General features: G+C 39.6%; 1 protein-coding gene and 1 long non-coding RNA gene across 8 annotated transcripts in view; one reads left to right on the plus strand and one right to left on the minus strand.

The window, feature by feature from the left end:
- Positions 1–102: 102 nt before the first annotated feature.
- Positions 103–21,638, plus strand: LOC132424753 (uncharacterized). 4 transcript variants are annotated; one of them, XR_009519260.1, is made up of 4 exons: positions 103–167; positions 17,386–17,477; positions 17,551–20,020; positions 21,529–21,638. It is a non-coding gene; the product is annotated as an uncharacterized lncRNA (long non-coding RNA). The 4 variants fall into 4 exon arrangements; XR_009519259.1 differs by lacking the exon at positions 103–167 and having other exon boundaries at positions 16,194–17,477; positions 17,551–17,681; positions 19,831–20,020; XR_009519258.1 differs by lacking the exon at positions 103–167 and adding an exon at positions 16,194–17,271.
- Positions 20,480–23,011, minus strand: part of MYLK (myosin light chain kinase) — a 268,245-nt gene continuing 265,713 nt past the window's right edge. For all 4 annotated transcript variants that reach the window (XM_060010779.1, XM_060010776.1, XM_060010777.1 and 1 more), the window contains one exon: positions 20,480–22,497. In XM_060010779.1, the coding sequence (XP_059866762.1) occupies positions 22,247–22,497 (251 nt within the window). In that variant the 3' untranslated portion in view covers positions 20,480–22,246. The remainder of the gene's footprint in view (positions 22,498–23,011) is intronic.

Genomic DNA, 23,011 nt, shown 5'->3' on the forward strand with positions numbered 1-23,011 from the left:
CACTGCGAGCGGGGTGGTGGGAAGGACAAGGGAGAGGCGGGGCCGAGGCCGCGGGGCGGAGCCAGGGACAGCGCCCACGGCTGCCGCCATCTTGGAGGAGGGCAAAGACGCTCCCGGCCCTCCCGCCCCTCCGCTCGCCTCAGTCGCCACTGCCATCGTGGAACAGGGTAATCACCGCCGCTTTTGCGCTTCCGGTAATCACCTCCGGCGCCATCTTGGATTAGGTCAATGTTGTGTTTGGCCTTATTCGACAGGCCAGTTGTTTCTGCCGTCTGGCTGTTTCGTCGTCCCTGGTTATTCTCTCTCCTATAATTTCCGCCTCTGTGTGGGATTAATAAAATGATGCTTTCATTTTCCCTTCTCATCTTGACTTCTCGCAGTGGTCGTATCTTCACCCCTATACACGCGGTTCGAGTAACCTGCCATTTTGGGTCAGGGCAATTTACGCTGATTTCGCTTCCCATCATCCCTAGAGGCCGGCGGGAACTGCCCTTTATCTTAACTGCTAGCCGGGTTGAAGATTCTGTCTCTGAAGGTTTATTCCCTGCCTTTTGATTTTAAGTTACTTGTACAGTGGAGAACGTCAACGAGAAGTATGTCCCTTTTACTATCCGATTAAAGTTGCCCGTGTGGCCTAGGATCCAGTGTCATTCTTGAGGGCCTGGAGGATGCCCAAATGCGTCTTCCAGCCCGAAGCCGCGTGGGCTCGCCCGTCGCCGAAGCCCGTCGTCGAAGCAGGACGAGGATGAGACGATTAGGCTGCCGGCTAAGGGTGAGGTGTCGAGTGGAGCGAGAAGCTTTCCACCCACAGTATTCCAAGGTAGAGGGATGTTGGCTTATATGGAAAATATGTCTGCTTAAGGAAAGCGGGACAGCTTGGGGAACCTGCTTCAACCAGCTGACCTCACTTTCCATTCACTGCTTTGTTCTAGCGGTTTTTGGTTTGTATTAGAAGTCTCCTAACCGTCAATTTTCTCATGCCCAAATCTCTCTTTAAATTAATTACTGTACATGTGGTGGTATACGATACTTATTTATTCTTTCCAGTAAGTATTTATTTTATGGAGCGTCTGCGAGATTGCACTGGGGTTCATGGCACTAAGTGAAAGACCAAGTCCTCGGTCTCCCAGACGTTATAGAGGGAGCCAGGTGAAAATAACTGTGTTAGTTGGTGAAGAGTGTTATCAGTTAGGAAGTTGTTTCAGTAATCCAGGCCGTAGCGAGTAGTGGTTTGGGCCAGAGTGGTCGCAGTTGAGGTGATGAAAACTGAATTGAATTCTGGACATATTTTAGAAGTAGGGCTGATAAGATTTGTTATGTTAGCTGTGGAGTGTGAGGTAAAAGACATTATGAGTAGCTTGGAATAATTGAGTTGTAGAAGAAGCTATTTTGAAGGCAGAAATCTGAGATTTTATCTTTTACTTGCTGAGCTTGACGTCTATTAGACATTCAAGTGGAGAGGTTGAGTAGACAGATATAGACACTGAGGTTCCAGGAAGAAGTGTGGACTAGAGGTATAAATTTGACAGCCATCAGGGCGGTGATGGTATTTAGAGCCATGAGATATCTAAAGATTGAGAGGTAATAACTAAACGGTTGTCAGTGTCTCATCCTTACAGCCCCACCGATTGTGTAGAGATCCTGTTGCCTGGTTTTCCTGACTTCTTTAAAGTGCAAGTTGGTGTACTCACGTTGCAGACTGTGATCAGAGGGAAAAATTTTTGCAAAGGAAATAAAGAAGCGAGTCATTTTGCAGAGCAGATAATCACTATCTAAAAGATTCTTTCATTCATTTAACTGATATTTTTCCCAATATAACCTGCTTAGTGGGAAAGTAGGAGGCAGGAATGCATAAAGCTCTGTCGGAAATCAATTTAAAACTCAACATATCTTCTTACAGTCACTTAGACTCCAGTCTGTTCTCTCCAGTATAGTCACAGTGATCTTTTCCAAATACAAACTTGTTCATTTCTACTACCTTCCCCCCACTCTCTTATGACATTTAAATGGCTTTTAATGGCAATTATGGTAAAGTATAAAATATTTAATGTGACCCACAATAATGTGCGTGGTCTTAACTCCTACCTGCTTCTTCAGTCTCACGTCACACCATGCTCTCCCTAGACATACTACCTTTAGCTTAGTTCTTCCAATGAGTGATGAGCCTTTCTGCCACAGGGGCTTTGAGCCTGTTGTTCTCTCTGCCTAGAATCTCCATCCCTACCTTCCTCCTTCTGATCTAAGTTTGCCATCACTTTCCCTAAACTTCTGGAATGAGTCATTCACCTTGTCTCCACGTACTTCCTCTCATGACACAGGCCACAGTAATTTTATATTTACTCATGTGACTTCTCTCCCCAATAGACCACAAGTTTCATTAGACAGGAATAGTGGTATTTTCTTGTAGTAGTGGTTTGTTTGAGTTGTTTGTGTTTTCCCCTTCATTGCCTGACACATTGCCAGCAACATGATTCTGTCTGGATCAAGCATGATTTCTCTAGCAAAAGTAATTATTTCAAGCCTTAGGACTATCATGACACAAGCAGAGCTCATTAGAGTTCTTCTGTGAAATTGATATGAGGATGCTGGAGTGTAGTGTTCATCTTTTTGTCAGGATTATTAAAAATAAGAGGTTGCGCTCCTGGCTCCAGACAGTCACCTTCCCTTCCATGTGGGGAGAGGAGAAACCAAGCAAACACGAGGGACTCTGTGTTTTGAGGGCTTTGGGTCTTGATTCCAGTCCCTGAGGTCTGGTACTTGATGCTTTTCCTTCAATTTTGTGGGTTTTCTCGTTATTCTCCCCAGCAAGAGAGTCAATATATTTCTTTTGCTTAATCTAGCAGTCCCAGAACAACAACAACAACAAACCACAGCTCTATCCCATTTGTTCCAATAAAAGCCCTGGAAAGTAATCTCTTTAGTTTGACTCACATGCCCATCACTGAGCCAATCATTGCAACCAAAGGGGATACAATATGCTGACTGGCCAGGTCTTTGTCATATACACATAGCAGGAGGAGGGAGGCTTCACCCAAACTATATAAATTGAGTTTATACATCCCCCGCATTTGGGGGGTATAGTTCCCCCAGAAGTAATAAGGGAGTTGTTATCAGAAGAAGAGAATAGATGTTGGGCAGGTATGGTAGGCTGAAAAATACCCCCCCTCATTGATGTCAAATATCTATGAATGTTACCGTATTTGGAAAATACATTAAAATTAAAGATCTTAAGATGAGAAGATAATCTTGGATTATCCAGTGGGCCCTAAATGCAATCACATATCCTTATAGAACAGACACACAGAGAAAAAGAGTCACACAGGAAGAGGAGGAGGCAGTGTGACCACGGAGGCAGTGTGACCACAGAGGCAGAGATTGGAGTGATGAACCACAAATGGAGGTATGTTGACAGCCACCAGAATCTGAAAGGTGCAAAGAATGGATTCTCCTTTAGAGCCTCCAGAGGTAGTACAGACTTGCCTTGCAATACCTTGATCTCAGACTTAGAGAATTGTGAGAGAACAAATTTGTCTTAAGCCACCCAGTTTGTGGTAATTTGTTACTGCAGCAACAGAAAACTAATAAAGCAGATAAAAACAACAGATACTGAATGCATATTATATGCCTCCAAGTATCTTACTCCAAGCCGAGTATTGGGAGAATTGCTACATTCAAAGAATAATTGAGAATGTTAAGCAGGTTAGAGTGGTCTAAATAAACATTATTTCTGAGGACTACAAAGCAGTATTGTTGTGAGGAGAGAAGTCAGGAAAATCTTCTCGAAGGCATGTCTCAAACATAATCATAGGGATGTGTTATGAAAAGGTAGAAAGTCATTAAAGTGAGAGAAGATAAAAGGTAAAAAATGTAAGAGGACACAGCCATGTTGTGTCTACAGAAAGCTAACAAGGGTGAAGGGATAAAAATAAGTCTAAATAAATAGTTGGGACTTGATTGCTGGACTGAGGAATTTAAATTTGAACTAAGACATGGTAATGAATCAGGTTCTTAAATAGTTATAGGTTGAAAATATTATCCGAAAAGAAAAATCAACTCCCATTTATTAGTTTCCTATTGCTGCTGTAAAAAATTATCACAAGTTAGTGGCTTGACACATCATGGAATTTATTGTCTTAAAGTTCTGTGGATCAGAAGTCCAAAATGATTCTTTCAGGGATAAAGTCAAGGTGTTGGCAGGGCTGGTTCTTTCTGGAAGCTCCAAGGGAGAATCCATTCTTTACCTCTTCCAGCTCCTAGAAGTTGCTGGCATTCCTTGGCTACAGTCACATCTCTCCAGTCTCTCCAATCTCTGATTCTGTTGTTGGAATACCTTCTCTGATTTTGATTCTCCTGCTTCTCTCTTACAACAACTTTTGTGATTACATTGGGCCCAACCTGATGGTCAGGGATACTCTCCCCATCTTAAAATCCTTGACTTAATCTTATCTGCCAGTCCCCTTTACCTTATAAATAACAGTCTGGGGGTTAGAGCATGGACATATTTGGGGGCTATTATTCAGCCTACCACATTCCATTACCAAAAGAAAGGGAGGGAGGGAGAGAGAGAAAACCCCAAAGACTTGAAAAATGATAAACATTCTTTAAACCATTGCTGAATTTGCAGGAAAGTAAAGGGTATCTCCAAAGTGGGGATCAGAAGTGGAGTGAGGGCTTATGTTGGGCATGGTAAAGAATAGGAAATTGAAACCAGAACAGTGATCAGTTAGTAAAAGCAAAAGCCAGGATTTCTCTGAAGGTAAATGCTAATGCCAGTGCTAGGGCTGAGACTAATCAAGTGAGTTTTCTAGGGCTTTTTCTATTTGGGCACAACCCATTGATTTCAACATACGAATTTTGAGGGGGTCATAAACATTCAGACCATAGAAGTTGCCTTCCTTGACAAAAGGGATTTTGTAGGTGTGATTAAATCAGGGACCCTGAGATGAGGAGATCATCTTGGATTATCTGGGTGGGTCCTCTGTAATCATAAAAGGGAGGCGGAGGAAGAATCAGTCAGCCAGAAGGCAGTGTGACTACAGAAGAAAGTCAGAGTGAGATGCAGTGTTTTTGGCTTTGAAGATGGAGGAAAGGGCTTCCAGAATCTGGAAAACACAAGGAAGTAGGTTCTTGCCTAGAGCCTTCAGAAAGGAATGCAGCCGTGCCAACATCTTGATTTTAGCCCAGTGAGTCCTGTACTGGACTGCTGATCTACAGAACTATAAGATAATAAATTTGTATTGTTTTTTAAGCCACTAAGTTTGTGGTAATTTGTTACATCAGTAATTGAAAACTAATACAGTAATACATCTGTATCGATAGCAGCCAAAAAGCATTACTAGAGGTAAAATCTTTCATAATAAACTGTTCTGTTCACCAGGAGAACAACAATTTTAAACAGGTATGCATAATTTAAGAGGTATGGCCTCTGTGCTACTGTTCCAATTCTACGTAGAGAATTATAAAACATTATTGGATGATGTTAAGGAAGACCTAAATAAGTGGAGAGATACTGAGTTCATAGATTGGAAGACTCAATACAGTAAAGATGACAGTTCTCCCCAAATTAATTTATAAATTGCATGCAATCGCAATCAAAATTTCACCAACTAGTTTTTGTTGTTTGTTTTGATTTTTGTGGAATTTGAGAAGCAGATTGAGATTTTATATGGAAATTTTAATGGTCCAAAAATTACCAGGATATTGGGAGAACTTGCTCTACAAGGTAACTACATTTATTGTAAACTATAGTTTTACAATTAAGACAGTATAGTATTAGCATAAGGATGGCAAATAGACTGATAGAACAGGATAGAGAGTCCAGGAACAGACCCACACATATATAGTCACTTTATTTATGACAGAGATACAGTAGGGAAAAGATGAACATTCCAGTAAATGATTCTGGGAGAAGTGGATATTCGTATGGGAAAAAAAAATTTCCTACCTCACACTATACACAAAAATCATTTCTAGACTTAAAATGTGAAAGTCAACATTTAAAGCTTTTAGAATTAGTATAGGAGAATATCTTTATGACCTCAAAGGTAAGGAAAGAATTTTAAAACAAGATATAAAAAGTACCAACTGTAAATGAAAAGGTTGCTACTTTGACTATATTAAAGTAAAGGATTTTTGTTCATCAAAAGATAGCATAAAATAAGCAAAAAAAAAAAAAGCAAGGTACAGAGTGGGAGAGGATATTTGCCACACATGTAATTAATAAATGACTAGTCTCCACAACGTATGAAAACTCCTTCAAATCTGTAAGAGATAATTACATTGAAAACGTGGGCAAAAAATATATAAATGACCAGTAAACATATGCAAATATGTTCAACCTCTTATTAATCAGGGAAATGAAAATTATAAGCACAGTGTGATACCATTAGCCATTCTCTGGAGTGGGTAAAATGAAACTGTTTGATAACACCAGCTGTTGGTGAGGGGACTGCAAGTGGCGAGTTGGCACATTCACTTTGGAAAGCAGTTTGGCATTATCTAGGAAAGTCAAAGATACACATATCCCATGACTGTTTTTCTAATGCCAGGTTGATGGCCTTAAAGATTCCCTAGGGTACATATATCAGAATATTCAAAGCAGTATTTTTCGTTATAGTCCCACACTAAATGGAACACATCTATCTACAGTAGAATAAATAAATAAATTGTATATCTTACGATGGGATACTTTACAGCGATGCAGGTGAACAAATTGCAGCTCTATTCAGTTATAGCAGAGAAATCTCAAACAATATTGAGTGAAAGAAGTAAGGCACAGAAGAATACATACAGTATGATTCATTCATCTAAAATTAAAAATCAGGCTAAATGAAAAATTATATTGTTTAAGGGATTCATACACAGGTGGTAAAACTAAAGAAAAGCAAAGAAATTATCATCACAAAAGTCAGGATAGTGGATACTTACCCAGGATAGGTAAGATAGGTGGATAGTGGGGAGGGAGGAATTTATGACCGAGAGGGGGACAAGTAGCAAGGATTCGGAGAGTGGCAGGGAGAGGAGTTCTGGGAGTAATGGAAATGCTTTATTTCTTCACCTGGGTGGTGGTTATATAGGTTTTTCCCTTAGTGATAATTCATTAAGATGTATATTTATGTTTTGGGTGCTTTTTGCTTATACTTTATATGTTAGATATACTTTATATGCTTGATATACATAAATGATATATAATGAAAAATAAAGAGGAGTCCTGATAGTAGGAAATACTGCATCAGGATGATCATGTAAGAAGCTATTGTAGTTAATCTGGGTATAATAAAGATGTTAAGGGGGGACATCCCTGGTGGTGCAGTGGTTAAGAATCCGCCTGCCAATGCAGGGGACACGGGTTCGAGCCCTGGTCCGGGAAGATCCCACATGCCACGGAGCAACTAAGCCTGTGCACCACAACTACTGAGCCTGCGCTCTAAAGCCCGGGAGCCACAACTACTGAGCCCGCACGCCTAGAGCCCGTGCTCCGCAACCAAAGAAGCCACTGCAATGGGAAGCCCGTGCACTCCAATGAAGAGTACCCACTGCTCGCCACAGCTAGAGAAAGCCCAGGCACAGCAACGAAGACCCAACGCAGCTAAAAATAAATAAATAAATATATATTTTTAAAAAAAGATGTTAAGGGGACAGCATCGCTGGCACCTCTTTTTTTTTAAAAAAAATTATTTAGTTATTTATTTATTTTGGCTGCTCTGGGTCTTAGTTGCAGCATGCGGGATCTAGGTCCCCAACTAAGGATTGAACCCAGGCCCCCTGCATTGGGAGCACGGAGTCTTACCCACTAGACCACCAGGGAAGTCCCTGGCACCTCTTTTAAAGGGAAGCTGCTGAGGCAAAACCCTGGTGACAGATAGTGGCCATGTTTTGTACCCTATTATCTTCATCCCTTTGACTACAGATAGGAATACATATACAGATGGTAAGACTATACAACCAAGCAATGAAATGTTTATCACACATTCAGGATAGTGGATACTTCTGGACTTGAGCTGGGCACCTGATCCAGGAGTTATTGATAGGGAGGCACCCCTCTTCCTCATCTTTTCATCTCCATAAAAAAAGGCAACTTCTGTACAAAAGAGGTTATGTACTAATCAGATTTCCAGCTTCCTGAACAATGGAGACCAAAACTGGTTAGTTAGAGAGGAGTGTATTGAAAGGACATTGGATAGCTTACAAAATTGATGGAAAAGCTGAAGAATAAGGTTTGGAACATCGACAGGAGCCAAGGGAAATTAGACATCTAAAAATAGAGACCAAATCAATACACAGGAAGAGTTTGGTTAGTATCTAACAACTTCTCTCATTGGCACAGCCACCATTGGGCATTGGATGCTGCCATTATTGTTTCCTCTGTCACCTCTGGAAAGATTCTAAACTGCCATTTACTTCTCTGTGTTATTCACTCCAGAGTCGAGGTTGTAGGTAGGAGCATATTGTTGGAAGCTGACATGCCCAAATTCTAGAGACAAGGCAGATGGGAAAGGGGCTATTTGCCCACACTTGAGCTTCTTTATTGGAATTACCTCCAAATAGGAAGTGTGTTTAGATACTGGGTGGCCAAAAATGAAAGACACCCATCACAGGAAATATCAGAAATAAACATATCTGGCCCCACAGGGAGGAGGAAAGAGTAATATGATTAAGATCTGTGAAATTCTTTGGGCCATGTTTTAACCGGGGGACGAGAGATTCTGCACAGTCAGGAAAGGCAGCCAGGCTGACTCTTACTTCTGCCCTGCAGTGCATCTTTTCTAGTTTCTCTGTCTGTGATTGGGAATAGGGAGTAGGGTGTAATTCTGATCAGCCCTGTGCTACTGGCCAGGCTATCTTCAATTCAGGAAGCTGAAAGTCCAGATGTCAGCAATCTCCATGGTTGGTCACGTGCCCCAAAACATACCCTTATAGGGCTCTCTCTTTTTCTTTTATTATTTTTTTATTGAAGTGTAGTTGATTTACAATGTTGTGCCAGTCTGCTGTACAGCAAAATGACTCAGTTATACACATATAGACACTCTTCTTTTATATTCTTTTCCAATTTGGTTTATCACAGGATATTTAATATAGTTCCCTGTGCTATACAGTAGGCCCTTGTTGTTTATCCATCCTGTATATAATAGTTTACATCTGCTAATCCTAAACTCCCAGTCCTTCCCCCACCCCCTTCCCCCTTGGCAACCACAAGTCTGTTCTCTGTGTCTGTGAGTCTGTTTCTGTTTTGTAGGTAGGTTCCTTTGTGCCATATTTTAGATTCCACATATAAGTGATACCATGTGGTATTTTTCTCTTTCTGACTTACTTCACTTAGTATGATAATCTCTAGTTGCATCCACGTTGCTGCAAATGGCATTATTCCGTTCTTTTTATGGCTGAGTAGTATTCCATTGTATATATGTACCACATCTTCTTTATCCATTCATCTGTCCATAGACATTTAGGTTGTTTCCATGTTTTGGCTATTGTGAATAGTGCTGCTATGAACATAGGGGTACATGTATCTTTTTGAATTATAGTTTTGTCCAGGTATATGCCCAGGAGTGGAATTGCTGGATCCTATGGTAATTCTATTTTTAGTTATCTGAGGAACCTCCACACTGTTTTCCATAGTGGCTGTACCAACTTACATTCCCACCAACAGTGTAGGAGGGTTCCCTTTTCTCCACACCCTCTCCAGCATTTGTTATTTGTAGACTTTTTAATCATGGCCATTCTGACTGGTATGAAGTGGTATCTCATTGTAGTTTTGATTTGCATTTCTCTAATAGTTAATGATGTTGAGTATCTTTTCATGTAGAGGGCTCTCTGTTAATGGCCAGATAGGAGATGGTGCTGAGGTCATTCCCCACCTTCCTGAATTGTTATAGTTTCATTATCATACAAAACCCTGCAGAAAAGGAGGGGTGAGTGATAGGATTCAAACTCTAAATTCCACTCTAAACTTCCAGTTAGCCCATAGAATGGCCAGTGATATGACTAATATGAAAAGGTTATATCACATTATTCTTTTGAGAATTTGAGCTGACACCTGAGCAGATGTGGAGAGAGGAGACGCTCTATGAGAGACTGTGAGATAGCTGCCTTAGTACTTGATGACTTTCTATGATCAGCTTCAGGCCATAGGTCTCCTTATAAATGGTTAATAAACACACCAATGAAGATAAATAACATTTATGAACAAATGATGATTAAAATGATGAGATAGATGCCCCCTTTTTTTTTCTTCTTCAGAATGTCAAAGATAAAAATAATACTGTTAGCAGGGATATAAGGACATGGGTATTCTTAAATTTTGCTACTGAATGTACAGACTGATAACACTGTCTGGAAGGCAGCTTGACAATACATAGCAAAACCTTCAAACCATGAATGTCCTTTGACCCAATAAGTACACTTCTTGGAATTTATCTTAAGGGATTTAGCTCAACTTTTTTTTTTTTTTAATTTTATTGAAGTATAGTTGATTTATAGTGTTGTGTTAATTTCTGCTGTACAGCAAAGTGATTCAGTTATATATATTCTTTTTCATATTCTTTTGCATTATGGTTTATCACAGAATATTGAATACAGTTCCCTGTACTATACAGTAGGACCTTGATTTTTTTTAAAAATTTTTTATTGGAATATAGTTGATTTACAACGTTGTGTTAGTTTCTGCCGTACAGCAAAGTAAATTTGTGATATATGTGTGTGTGTGTGTGTGTGTGTGTGTATCTCCACTCTTTTTTAGATTCTATTCCCATGTAGAGGACCTTGTTGTTTATCCATCCTATATATAATAGTTTGCATTTGCTAATCCCAAACTCCCAGTCTTTCCCTCCCCCACTCCCCTTCCCCTTGGCAACAAGAAGTCTGTTCTCTCTGTCTGTGAGTCTGTTTATCTTAAGAAATTTAGGGTGTGAAAAAAGATTTAGTTAGTTATAAATGCTCATCACAATGCTATTTACAGTATCAAACTGTTGTAAATAATCTAAATGTCCAGCAGTCCAGACTGGTTAAATTATGATAGAGGTTTAAAATAGTATAGCATTCAGACATTAAAAATGATTTTGCAGAAACTTAATTTCAAATGATTCAGCAAAAATAAAGTGTGTGTGTGTGTGTGTGTGTGTGTGTGTGTGTGTAACAGAGAGCACAAGTGTGAGAGAAATTGTGAGCAAAGGCAAATGTGGAAAATGATGTGATTGTTAAGACAAAAACTATAACAGGTCAGAAATGTCTACTCTGCCTGCAAGCTAACAAGGTGGCCTGGCCCCCACCCCACACACTCTCGTATTTTCATGTATATTTTTCTTTCAGGGCCCAGCCGCAGCAAGGGGCTCCAGATTTTTGTCCCTGGAGACCATTACTGCCAATTCTTGGGGTCTTCCTCCCAAAGGACAGCCTCAAGGCATTGTTCTCTCTTTGTGACCCAGCCCAAGTTCCAGTACCCTGTGCTGAGGAAGCTGGCCTCTTTACCCAGGTCCCTCAATGAGGAAATGTTCTCTTCTTTTGAATACCATGGGGGACACACATGGTCTGGGGCCTGGTCCAGGTGGATGGAGTGTGGGGTTTCACAGGAAGAGGAGCAGGGCAGAGCTTGCTCTCAGGGTGTACTTTGTGGCTTAAGGTATGTGTGTGGGGGTTAGTCTGGGTCCAGATAGAGGGGCAGGAAGAGGATGTATGTATGTATGTGTATGTTTATATATATAAAATAAAATATACATGTTATTTATATATATATTATACTGTTACATACACACACACACACACACACACACACACACACACACAAATAATGAGCCCTCTGAGCCACAAAACAAAAACAGTTTATCATTTATGGCAAAAGCAGCAGCCAGAGCAACATCTTATGTTGGTTACCAAGCCCCATCCACACAGGGCAACATAGTGAGGGCCAGATGGTACACCTGCATATGCAGTGGGGTGCATTACAGGAGAGGAACCCTGTAATGGCATATTGGGGGTGGTACATTCTGATCCCCTTCAGCTCCTTATACAAATATTAGGAAACTCTGATCTTATATATGGCTGCTGGTGACCTGTCTCTCCTGCCCTCCAAAGAGAGAGAAACCTTGTCTTTGTTCTAGAATGTAAGCCAGTCTTCTCCAAGATGGGAAGGAGAGGTCTTTATCTTTACTATTCTGAACATCTCTGGGAAGAGAAACATATCTAATCCTTACCCTACTGGAATGTCTCTGTAGGGGAGGAAAAAAAAAAACCCTGTATCCTCTACCCTCTTAGGTTCAGTGTCTGGGACCCTGCGAATTGAACTGATAAAAGATTAACAGGAGAAAAAGGTTTACTTCATATTACATGTGGGGGGCCTCACAGAAATGAAGTGAAAACCCCAAAGAGGTGGTCAGACCCAGAGGGTTATATACCATTTTAACAAAGAGCAATAAGTTTGTGGAGAAGTGACAAGACAAAGGAACGTGGGTTTAGGTTTTTATGGGCAGTGAATTGTGGGAAGGTAAGCTTGTGGGGAAAATTAATGGAAGATAAGGGTTGTTTTTAGTAAAGTTTGTTATGTAGCTGCCATCTCTGGGCTGAGACGAGTTTAGAGTCAACTCGTGTCTGGTGATTAAGTGTTATTGTGCTCTTCCTGATATATGAGAGAGGATGGGGACACATTCACAAAGGGAAATTTATGCCCTGCTTTTAGGCAAATAGGGGGAGGATAGAGAGCTTTTTCTGTATCTGCTGTTTCTCACTTGCCTTCAGCTCAAAATAGTCCTTATGCCAAAGTGGCATATTTGGGGGGTGGTACATTCTGATCCCCTTCAGCTCCTTATACAAATACTGGAATTGATTGTAAATGCTTTTGATCAGAAGACCTGAATTGTCCAGAAAAGTGAGATGTTCAGAGTGGATCATCTCCGAACAATATGGAGTGGATCATCTCCCAACAGTATTCTACTGAAGGGTTTAAGAGTGTTTATCGAACTATTCTATCAATCTTTCTCCAAGTTTGAAAAAATTTTAAATAAAAAGTTGGGGAAATAATGCAGAGATGCATTTGATATGGAAATTGTTTAGAATATATTAAGTAGAAAAGTGGACTATACATGGTGTGTACTAAGATCTTATTTTTATAACAGTTAGGTATATCTGTCTATAGAGAGAAAAAATCTATAAGGGGATATACCAATATATTATTAGTGTTTATCTTTGGCTGAGTAAGGGCATTAGGTTTTTTGTTTTGTTTGTTTTTGCGGTACGCGGGCCTCTCACTGTTGTGGCCTCTCCCATTGCGGAGCACAGGCTCCGGACGTGCAGGCTCAGCGGCCATGGCTCACGGGCCCAACCGCTCCATGGCATGTGGGATCTTCCCGGACCTGGGCACGAACCCGTGTCCCCTGCATCGGCAGGTGGACTCTCAACCACTGTGCCACCAGGGAAGCCCTAGGTTTTTTTTTTTTTTAATGTTCTTTCTGTTTATATGTATTCTGCTTTTCTTTCCCCAATGAGTGGTTTTGTGAGTAAATTTTTTTCTTTAAGTTTATCAAAAATGAATCCCTTTATGTCTTCTAATGAGGGTAGATAGCAGTGACATGTTGGTTTTTTCTACCCCCATCTTGGATGTACTTAAATTGCCCTGCAAAGTGGGGAGGGAAGAGAGTGAAAGATAAAGAGAAGAGGAGAGAAACCTAGGAGAAGAGACAGGTCTGGGAGGATTTTTCAAATGAAATGCTGATCAATATGAATTCCCTTATTTACCTTACCTACCTTACAAAATCAGTAAATTCTTTAATATTTTTGTGTGAGTTGAATATTTTGGTGGGAAACTCAAAAGGAAGAGGAGACAACAGTAGTATTGGTTACATTTTGGGTGCTGCCTGGGATTTTCAGAGTAAAGTGCACTGCCTAGCTATATTTAGGATTAAATCATCGCCTAGAATAGTGGTTTTCAAACTCTTAAAGATTATTGAGGCCCCTAAAGAACTTTTATTTATGTGGTTTATAACTACTTTATATTATCCATATTAGAAATCAAAACTAAGAAAAATTTAAATCACAAGAATATTGTAAGCTGTCAGAGTGATGACATTATCACACATAATGACACCAGAAGTAAAAGCAACAAAAGCAAAAATAAACAAATGGGACTATATCATACTAAAAATCTTCTGTTACAGCAAAGGAAACCATCAACAAAATAAAAAGGCAACCTACTGAATGGGAGAAAATATTTGCAAATCATATATCTGATAAGGAATTAATATCCAAAATATATAAAGAACTCATACAACTCTATAGCAAAAGAACAATCCAATTAAAAAATGGGGGCTTCCCTGGTGGCACAGTGGTTGAGAGTCCGCCTGCCAATGCAGGGGACACGGGTTCGTGCCCTGGTCCGGGAAGATCCCACATGCCGTGGAGCAGCTAGGCCCGTGAGCCATGGCCGCTGAGCCTGCGCGTCCGGAGCCTGTGCTCCGCAACGGGAGAGGCCACAACAGTGAGAGGCCTGCGTACCGCAAAAAAATAATAATAATAATAAAAAATGGGCAGAAGATCTGAATAGACATTTTTCTTTCCAAAGAAGACATACAGATGACCAACAGGTACCTGCAAAGATGCTCAGCATCGTTAATCATCAGGGAAATGAAAATCAAAACCACAATGAAGCATCACCTCCTGCCTGTTAGAATGACTTTATCAAAAAGACAAGAAAGAACAATTGTTGGCAAGGACATGGAGAAAAGGGAACCCTCGGGCACTGTTGGTGGAAATATAAATTGGTGCAGCCACTATGGAAAAAAGTATTGAGTTTCCTCAAAAAATTAAAAATATAACTATGTGATCATATAACTATATGATCCAGCAATTCCATTTCTGGGCATTATCTGAAGAAAATGAAAACACTAACTAGAAAAGATATATGCACCCCCATGTTCATTGCAGCATAATTTACAATAGCCACGATATGGAAACAACCTCAGTGTCCATCAACAGATAATGGATAAAGATGTTTATATATATATATATATATATATATATAAAATTTTCATAAAAAAGAATGAAATCTTGCCATTTGTGACATGGATGGACCTCGAGGGCATTATGCTAAGTGAAATAAGTCAGACAGAGAAGGCCAAATACTGTGTGACCTCTCTTATATGTGGAATATAAAACAACAACAACAAGAACAACAAAAACCCAACCAACATCATAGATACAGAGAACACATTGATGTTCTCTTTGTTGGGATTGTTGCCCGATCCCTGTGTTTTCTGAGTTGCTACTTCTCACTCTCAGTTGTGTCTGCTGTCCACCAGTCTACAGCTTCTCTAGTCTAACTTTATTTATTTTTTCCCTCTGGTCTAACTTTAAAAGACCCCTTTTCCTGCCAGCGTTCGAGGAGAGACTGTCAGAGGGCCTGTCGGCTAAGGGAGGAGATGGAGGGGGGACAGTCAATCTAATTCCTGTTTTTTGCCTTGTTCTGTGGTAGGACTCAGCTTGCTTTTTGACGGTTTCTCCCCGAAGATGCTTGCAGTGTGGAAAAAGTTGAAACGAAATTACTTACCAATTAGTTTATCCCAAAATTTTGTCAACAACTCAAGTCTAATGTATCACCTCTCTTATTCTTTGCCCTGTGGGTTTAATGCCTTTTGTGCCTTTACTTTCATTTTAGTGAGGTTTTGGGAGGCAGGAGATAAGTTCAGGTGTCCAATCTGCCACGTATGACCACTAGCCTCAATTTAGTTTCCATAGAAACAGCTTCTCTTCCCTTCAGCACCCCATTTTTATTGATTTATATAATAATTAAATTATGTAATTACAGTTGTACAACTGGCATAAAGAAGTTTAAGAACAAATCCAATTGACTCTTGGTAAATAATACTACTCAGTGGCCATCAGTTAGTAGAACAGAAGTGTGTGGGCTCCAGTTCATTTATTTTACAGAAAGAATGAAAATTGTGGTTAGGTTGGGCAAGTTGGATTAAATGGAAATTAGTTAACTGAGCTTCTACATTAAGTAAATGAATATAAGACATTCATTAACAGGGTGCATTTTATTTCTATTTTATTTTTTTAACATCTTTATTGGAGTATAATTGCTTTACAATGGTGTGTTAGTTTCTGCTGTATAACAAAGTGAATCAGCTATACATATACATACATCCCCATATCTCCTCCCTGTTGTGTCTCCCTCCCACCCTCCCTATCCCACTCCTCTAGGTGGACACAAAGCACCGAGCTGATCTCCCTCATTAACAGGGTGCATTATTAAAAGTCTAAATGATTTGGCTTCTTGGACAACCAATTTAACTTTAAATGACTTTATCTGTGTTTAAAAACTCCTTGAGCAAGCAGATGCCTTTCCAGAATCAGGCTCTTTTCTGTACTTTGAACGTGGGTACTATTGATGTGTTCAGACTGACTTCCTGGACTCTGGACCCTTGTCTGTCCTAACTCCTATATATCCCATCCTACTTCTGCATTGATTTCCTGGTTGGACTTTTGACCTGCAATGACCTCAATGCATCAGTGAGTTGATGCCTTACATTCCTTTTGAGGCTCCCCTTCATAGGTACATGGTTCCCTCAGTCTCTAACCTTTTAGGCTTCTTCAGAGTAAAACTGACTTGCCTTCCTGTTGGCCTTCTTCTCTGCAGGAAGTCAGGTTTCAGCTTCTGTGCTCTAAGTAAGTTACCTGCTCATCTGTTTGCTTTCCACCTTCCAAAATTCTGGTATTTTTCATCTTTCTTCTCCCATATTTGTCTTTGAGGGGTTTATAGCTTTAATAAAAAGTATTCCTTCACTCTCGGTTTAATGGGGTTCTGAAGAGAACGGTTACTGCTTGTCTTCTGGAGTTCATGTTTGGTCTTCTCTCGACTATGGTAGCTTCCCATTTTCTAAACCCTTAATCTCTTGATTCTCCAGAAAATAGGAGCATTTTGAGCTTTCTAGACAACTTAAAAAAGGTGTCTACCTAGTCTTTTCCTGGGACTGCCTAGCAGAGCCCTATTTGTTCTGTGGTTAATATACTGCCAGAAACAAGTCAATGTGAATTAGCTTTTGTAAATATGAATTAAAAATTAGAGAACTTTTGGGGATTAAAGGTTAAGTGTGTGTTTAAAGTCAAGCCAACTTTGAGAAATTTCCTCTTGATTGGAAATTAAGACTCATAAGGTCAGATGAGCTTTTCTCTTTTGACTATGAAGAAGAGAGTATTTAGAGACTGGAAGTTAAAACTTTTCCGGAGACCAAGAAGGCAGTTGTAGCATTTCCTAAACTCAGAGCAATTGTGTTTCATACAGCTGTATGTGCACTTTCAGTTACAAAGATGTTTTTCCGGAGGTGGGTGGAATTTCAATAATTCTTTCCATCTTTCATTAGTGTATAACTTTTCCACATATTTGTTTTGTTTCTACAGAAGTATTATCAGTTCCTTGCGGGTAGAGGATGTTCCTGACACATCTTAGCATCTCCGAGTGCTAGAAGGATAGAGCTGACCGTAAGGATCAGGTACTGTGCATGAGCTCTTTTAATTTTTATAACGACCTGTGAAGGAGGAAATATAATTTCTCTAATTTTATAGGTGAGGAAACTGAAGCACAAGCTACACAACTCCAGTGAGAAGCAGAGCTGGAACTGATTCCACTTGGCTGATTTCCCAGGTCAGCTAGATCCTACCCCTCATATCCTGCAGTGCTTGCTTTCAGTGAACAGGTGAGATGCTTTCTGGAGAGACAGATCTGGGACTTCATGGAGCTTACAGAATAGGCTGTATGACTGCTTGCTAATAAATGTCTGTTAAATCTGACCAGAGGCTATTGGTCATTGTAACATACCATCTGGAGCAAGACTGTGAAGAAGCCCTATAGCTTAACCTGTCTCTTAACTGTTGGAAGCTACTGATGTCTGCCCAAAAGAAGCTAATAATAATGAATTGACTTTTAGGTTAACTTGTAACCTTCTTCTTCCTTAGTTATCTCCAGCTGGAAGAAATCTAGTCCCAGAGAGTCAAATAATGATGTCTTGTGAAGAGTTCTCATGTACTTCTGTGTGGTCACTACTGGGGCTGTGATCTCTGACATGAAGCCCTCCTTGCAATGTACAAGCATTTGGAACACTGGCAAGGCCTGTGAGCTAAAATTTCAAACAACCAGCAGTTAGAAACTGACTGTTGTCTCTAAGTGCTGTAGATCTCCTGGGTATTTCCAGTTCCAATGGGAAGGGAGTTATGATCAAAGCCACTAAGGTTAAATGACTGTAGCTATCAGGATGGCCCCTCCCCCTTCCTTTTGGTTCACTGTCGGAAATCTTGCCCCAGGGGTGCTGTCTCTTTCTCTGCTATCTCAGTTGTCCCTGTTGGATGCTCCCCTGTCTCAAGTAGCTACAAGTTCCAAAAGCACCAGAGATTTTTTGCCTAACTGGTTGCTTCATATCACAAGTAATCTGGTAATTGCTTGTGAATTGCAGGTCTCTATTTCGATTTTGTGGTGAGAAGCACAGAACTGGTACTTTTTAAATGTCTTAAAAAGTGAAAAAATATATGAACATAAATAATCAAACACAATAATGTAAGTATTGAGTCTGTGTTATCCAATATGATTGATGAAACTATAGACCATACTTTCCAGACTGATTTCATGTAAACTTTTATGTTTTAATTTCACAATTTGAAAAGTGATATGCATAGTTAAGGTAAAATTTGGAGTTTCTCTTTTCCTCCTAGTCCATCTAAAACAGTGCTGTCTAATAGAACTTTATAGAACGTTTTAATCTGTGCTGTCCAATAAGATAGCCAGCCACTAGTCACATGTGATTATTGAGCACTTAATGTGGCTAGTGCAGCTGAGGAACTGAATTTTAAATTGTATTTATTTTCATTAATTTAAATTTAAATAGTCACTGGTGAGTCATGGCTACCATATTGGTCAGAATAGATCTAGAATACAGTGATGACCTTATAACAGGATAGTCTAGGCTATGTTACAGCCACAAAGAATGCTAAAATCTTGGGGATTTATAAGAACAAAGATTTATTTCTTGCTTGTGTTATGTACTCATTTGGGATTGGCTTGGGACCTAGGTGGATAAAGTAGCCACCATCTGACATGCTGCCAGTCACTATGGAGAGTCTTGCACCAGTACTTAAATCCTCTGGACCAGAGGGGATGAACATCACTTCTGCTTCTACCTCGCTGACTGGAATTAGTCACACAGCCCCATCTCCCATCTCACACAGGGAGTCAGGAATGTGGTCCTAATCATGTGCCAGGGGGCAAAGAGCCTCAGTAATGACTGTCACAGACATTAGCTTCCTTTTCGAAATACAGAGGCATTCCCAAGGGTTAAAGAAAGTAGTATTACCTGTGTTTTCTTGAAAAGTGGAGAGTTGAGTTTCTTTAGAATTCAGTTATTCTTTAGCTCATTGATACTCAATAGCACAGATGTATTAAAAGCACAGATTTTATTAAAATGTGTAGAACTCAAACTTGATAAAAAGACTTTAAGTTAGAGCTGACAAGAGTCAGCATGTCTTTTTAGTTATACATAGAAATTCATTTAATATGAAGCTCTGCGATGTAAGGAATAATCAGTGGATTGTTTTTTATATGTTTGGGAAGAGAATGGAATGGAAGGAAATTGTTTTCTTTCAGAATATAAGGTACATTTTTCACTAGCGAGGAATAAAAAGTCCTTTTCTTTAAAAATAATAATTTCCTCACTAGGAACATTTGTGGATTGTGGTTGCCTTAAAAAAGTGAAACAATTTAAATATTATCTGGACAATGGATTCTTTCCAGACTATACTGTGGAATCATAGAATCATCTAGTCTAACATTTAATAGTATGTCTTGATTCTTTCTAGAATATCTACAGTATTGTTTGAATACTCGAGGCCTGGGGGGGCCCACCATCTGATATCTGAAAACAGACTTCCTGTGAAGCAGGAGTGATGGTTTCCTGAGAACAAATGCTTCACTATCAAGACATGGAAAGATAGCACTCGGCTGCTAGTAACAAATTGCACCAAAGTTACAAATGCAGACCAAGCCTTGGTAAATATTAATGACGATGATGATTTTGTGACCTACTAAAAATGTCAGATTTTAGCATTATGAGCGTACTGTAGATACTAGAATGTAATTGAACCAAAATGATGCTCGAGAGAAATTTTGAAGTAAATGTGCAAATTAGGCTACGCAGTATAAACTAGAAGTGCCCAAGTCATTCTGTTCCTTAGTAAAGCACAACCAAGTAAGCCTTTTTTTTTTTTTTTTTTTTTTGGCTGCTCTGCGAGGCATGTGGAATCTTAGTTCCCTGACCAGGTATCGAACCCATGCCCCCTGCAGTGGAAGCGTGGATTCTTAACAACTGGACCACCAGGGAAGTCTCTCCCAGCATGTAAGCCATTTATGCAGCAGAGCATTTGTTTTTAGTTTCTGACATCTGTTTGGGTCGTCTACAACTGGTGGCATGGAAGGGAAAAGAAGGCTGCAAAGACTGAACAAAGAGCATGCACTGTGGTAGCCTTTATTTAAAAATTGTGAGCTAACTACAGTTGTAGTGTTCTCATTTACCATTCTGATGGCATAATAAACTGGGAGAACATTAACACAACTTCAAGAAGGCATCAAAAAACCTGTAAACAAACATACACACCACGCATGCGCGCACATATACAGCATACATGCACACAAAGATTATAGTCTAAACACAATCAAAAGTGATGAAGAAAAGCTTTGAATGCTCTAAATCAAATTTTAAAACACTTTATTATAATAAACTGTGGCAATACTGTGGCTATATGAAAAATGTTGTAACTGCTTAAAAAGCAAAAAGAAAAATACTGGCAATTTGAAACTAGCAGCAAGAAGCAGATAAAAATAGAATGGAAGATAACATAAGACTAAGTAACATCAAAATTCTAATGTTGATACTGTGTAGGATTGCACTGAAGTAATTTAAAATTAGTTCTTAAGGAACTCGCAAAAAGTCCCTTGAAATATTAAACTGCTGCGCTTTACAAACAGTGGAAAAGAAAAAAGTATTTGGAATGTTACACACAGAGGAAATGTATTAGGCATATCAGTTTATGGTCTTTGTTTATGCCCTTCAAAAAGTTTTATAAAGAAAAATTTAAGTGCCAATGTAGTGAAAGAAAGTTAAAAATTCCTAAAGATGCAAGTCTGAGTGCATTTATCAGGTTAAGAATATATTTCAAGGTCGGGGGCAAGGCATGACTGATGCACATTCAAGAAGAAAAGTCTCGTGGAATCCATAAGGTAAGTAGAGTTCTCTGGAGCACGTTTAAAAATGAAGGTATATTAAACTCAGACTATCCTGAATGAGATTCCAAAGTATGTGGAGTTCTATAGCTGAAATCTATTTCATAGTGGCCAATAAATAATTAAGACTAACTTTTCAGCAAACTGTTTTTTCATACATTCAAACACAAAAATCTTTACCACACATGCAGAGCTGATATTCTAAAACAGCGCAGGTATGAATCCTGGTTTCAGAAAAACACATTAACAAGGATTTTTTTTCCATTTTTTTTCCATAGGTTCCTGTAGAAATCTTCAAAGAGGGGATAAGTTTAGATCTCCTACTGATTTTGGAAGAAAGGAGATTCTGTTTTTCCTAAGGAAGCCAGTCATCCATGAGCAGGAGACGGGTCTTCAGAATCTAAGAAGTGTAATATCCCTAATGCTTAAACTCATGGCAAGTCCAGATCCAGAAAAACTGGCTGGTAGAACAGGGGATGGAAATGAAAAGTTCAAATGTCTATAGTATGCTTTGGAAATATTGTGCCTCGTAAGTTAAAATGGCTCAACTGCCTGCAGAATGAAGTGCTACAGGACTGGAGGAGACCCGGTTCTCTGGAGTAGGAGCTGGGAGAGACCCCCATCTCCAGGGACCCTCTGGGCAGGGCTGTGACCTTGTTTTTTCATGAGTGCTTTCAGTTGGAGAATTTATATGACTTTGCCCAGATAAAGCTTCCTTATGTTACTTTTTCTCTAAAATTGGTTGGTCAGGCAAGTTACTGGTGATTTCCCAAAATGAAATCTAGCTGTACTAGAATCTTAAGGTGCCAGCTAATTTAAATTAATGCCCCTCAGTAACGCTGCTGGGTATCAACCACTATTGCTGAAGAATCAACCCCCAAATGACCTAACTAAGTAATCTATCACACTAGGTGCTTCTACTGTCTTGGGTTTTTTGAGCTTTAGAGAGATAGTCTTTGTAATATGACTTAGAAACTGCTTCTCTCTGGCTTTGTTTCATTCTTCCTCCTCTTCTTCTTCCCCTTCTCCTTCTCCTTCCTCCATGGTTTCCACAATGAGCTCTGCTGTGCAGGTGGCTTCTCCAAGACTGTTGACAGCCTTGCAAGTGTACTTGGCATCATCATCCCCGCAAACATCACTAATGATTAAAGAGCAGTTCCCATCCTCATCATAGTCTATCTGGAAGTGGCGGGACTCCCTGATTGACTGGTCATCTTTGAACCAGACGACCTCAGGGTCTGGGTATCCTGTATCATAGGGAGGGAACACAAGTTGCAGAAACTATTATTTAAAACTTATTATCAGTTCATGCAAACTCTTGAGCTACCTCTATTGATTAAGGGGGTAAAGGGAAAAAAAATTATGATGTTGGCTTTTACCATCTATTTTGATATTTACATTTGAATAGGGGCATGTATTGTAAACACTAATATCTGAAACGCCACATAAGGTATTGTACAGGCATCCCGTTCCCCAGCCATGTAAGGCTTGTACCACCTCCCACCTTAACACAGATATAGCTAACTCCCCGGAACACTGTCCCAGTTCCAACCACATGCCTGGAGCTAAATATCTTCTTGGATTAAAAGAAAACTTTTTTTAATCTTGTATAAAAGAACTTAAATAAATTTAAATAAATAAGAGTTAGAAAAAATGGGCACAAGGGATCTTTTGGGGGTGATGGAAATGTTTAAAAATTGGATTGTGGTAATGACTGCACAATTCTGTATATTTCTAAAAATAATTGAATTGTATACTTAA

Source organism: Delphinus delphis, chromosome 4 (genome assembly GCF_949987515.2).
Source record: "Delphinus delphis chromosome 4, mDelDel1.2, whole genome shotgun sequence".
Lineage (NCBI taxonomy): Eukaryota > Metazoa > Chordata > Mammalia > Artiodactyla > Delphinidae > Delphinus > Delphinus delphis.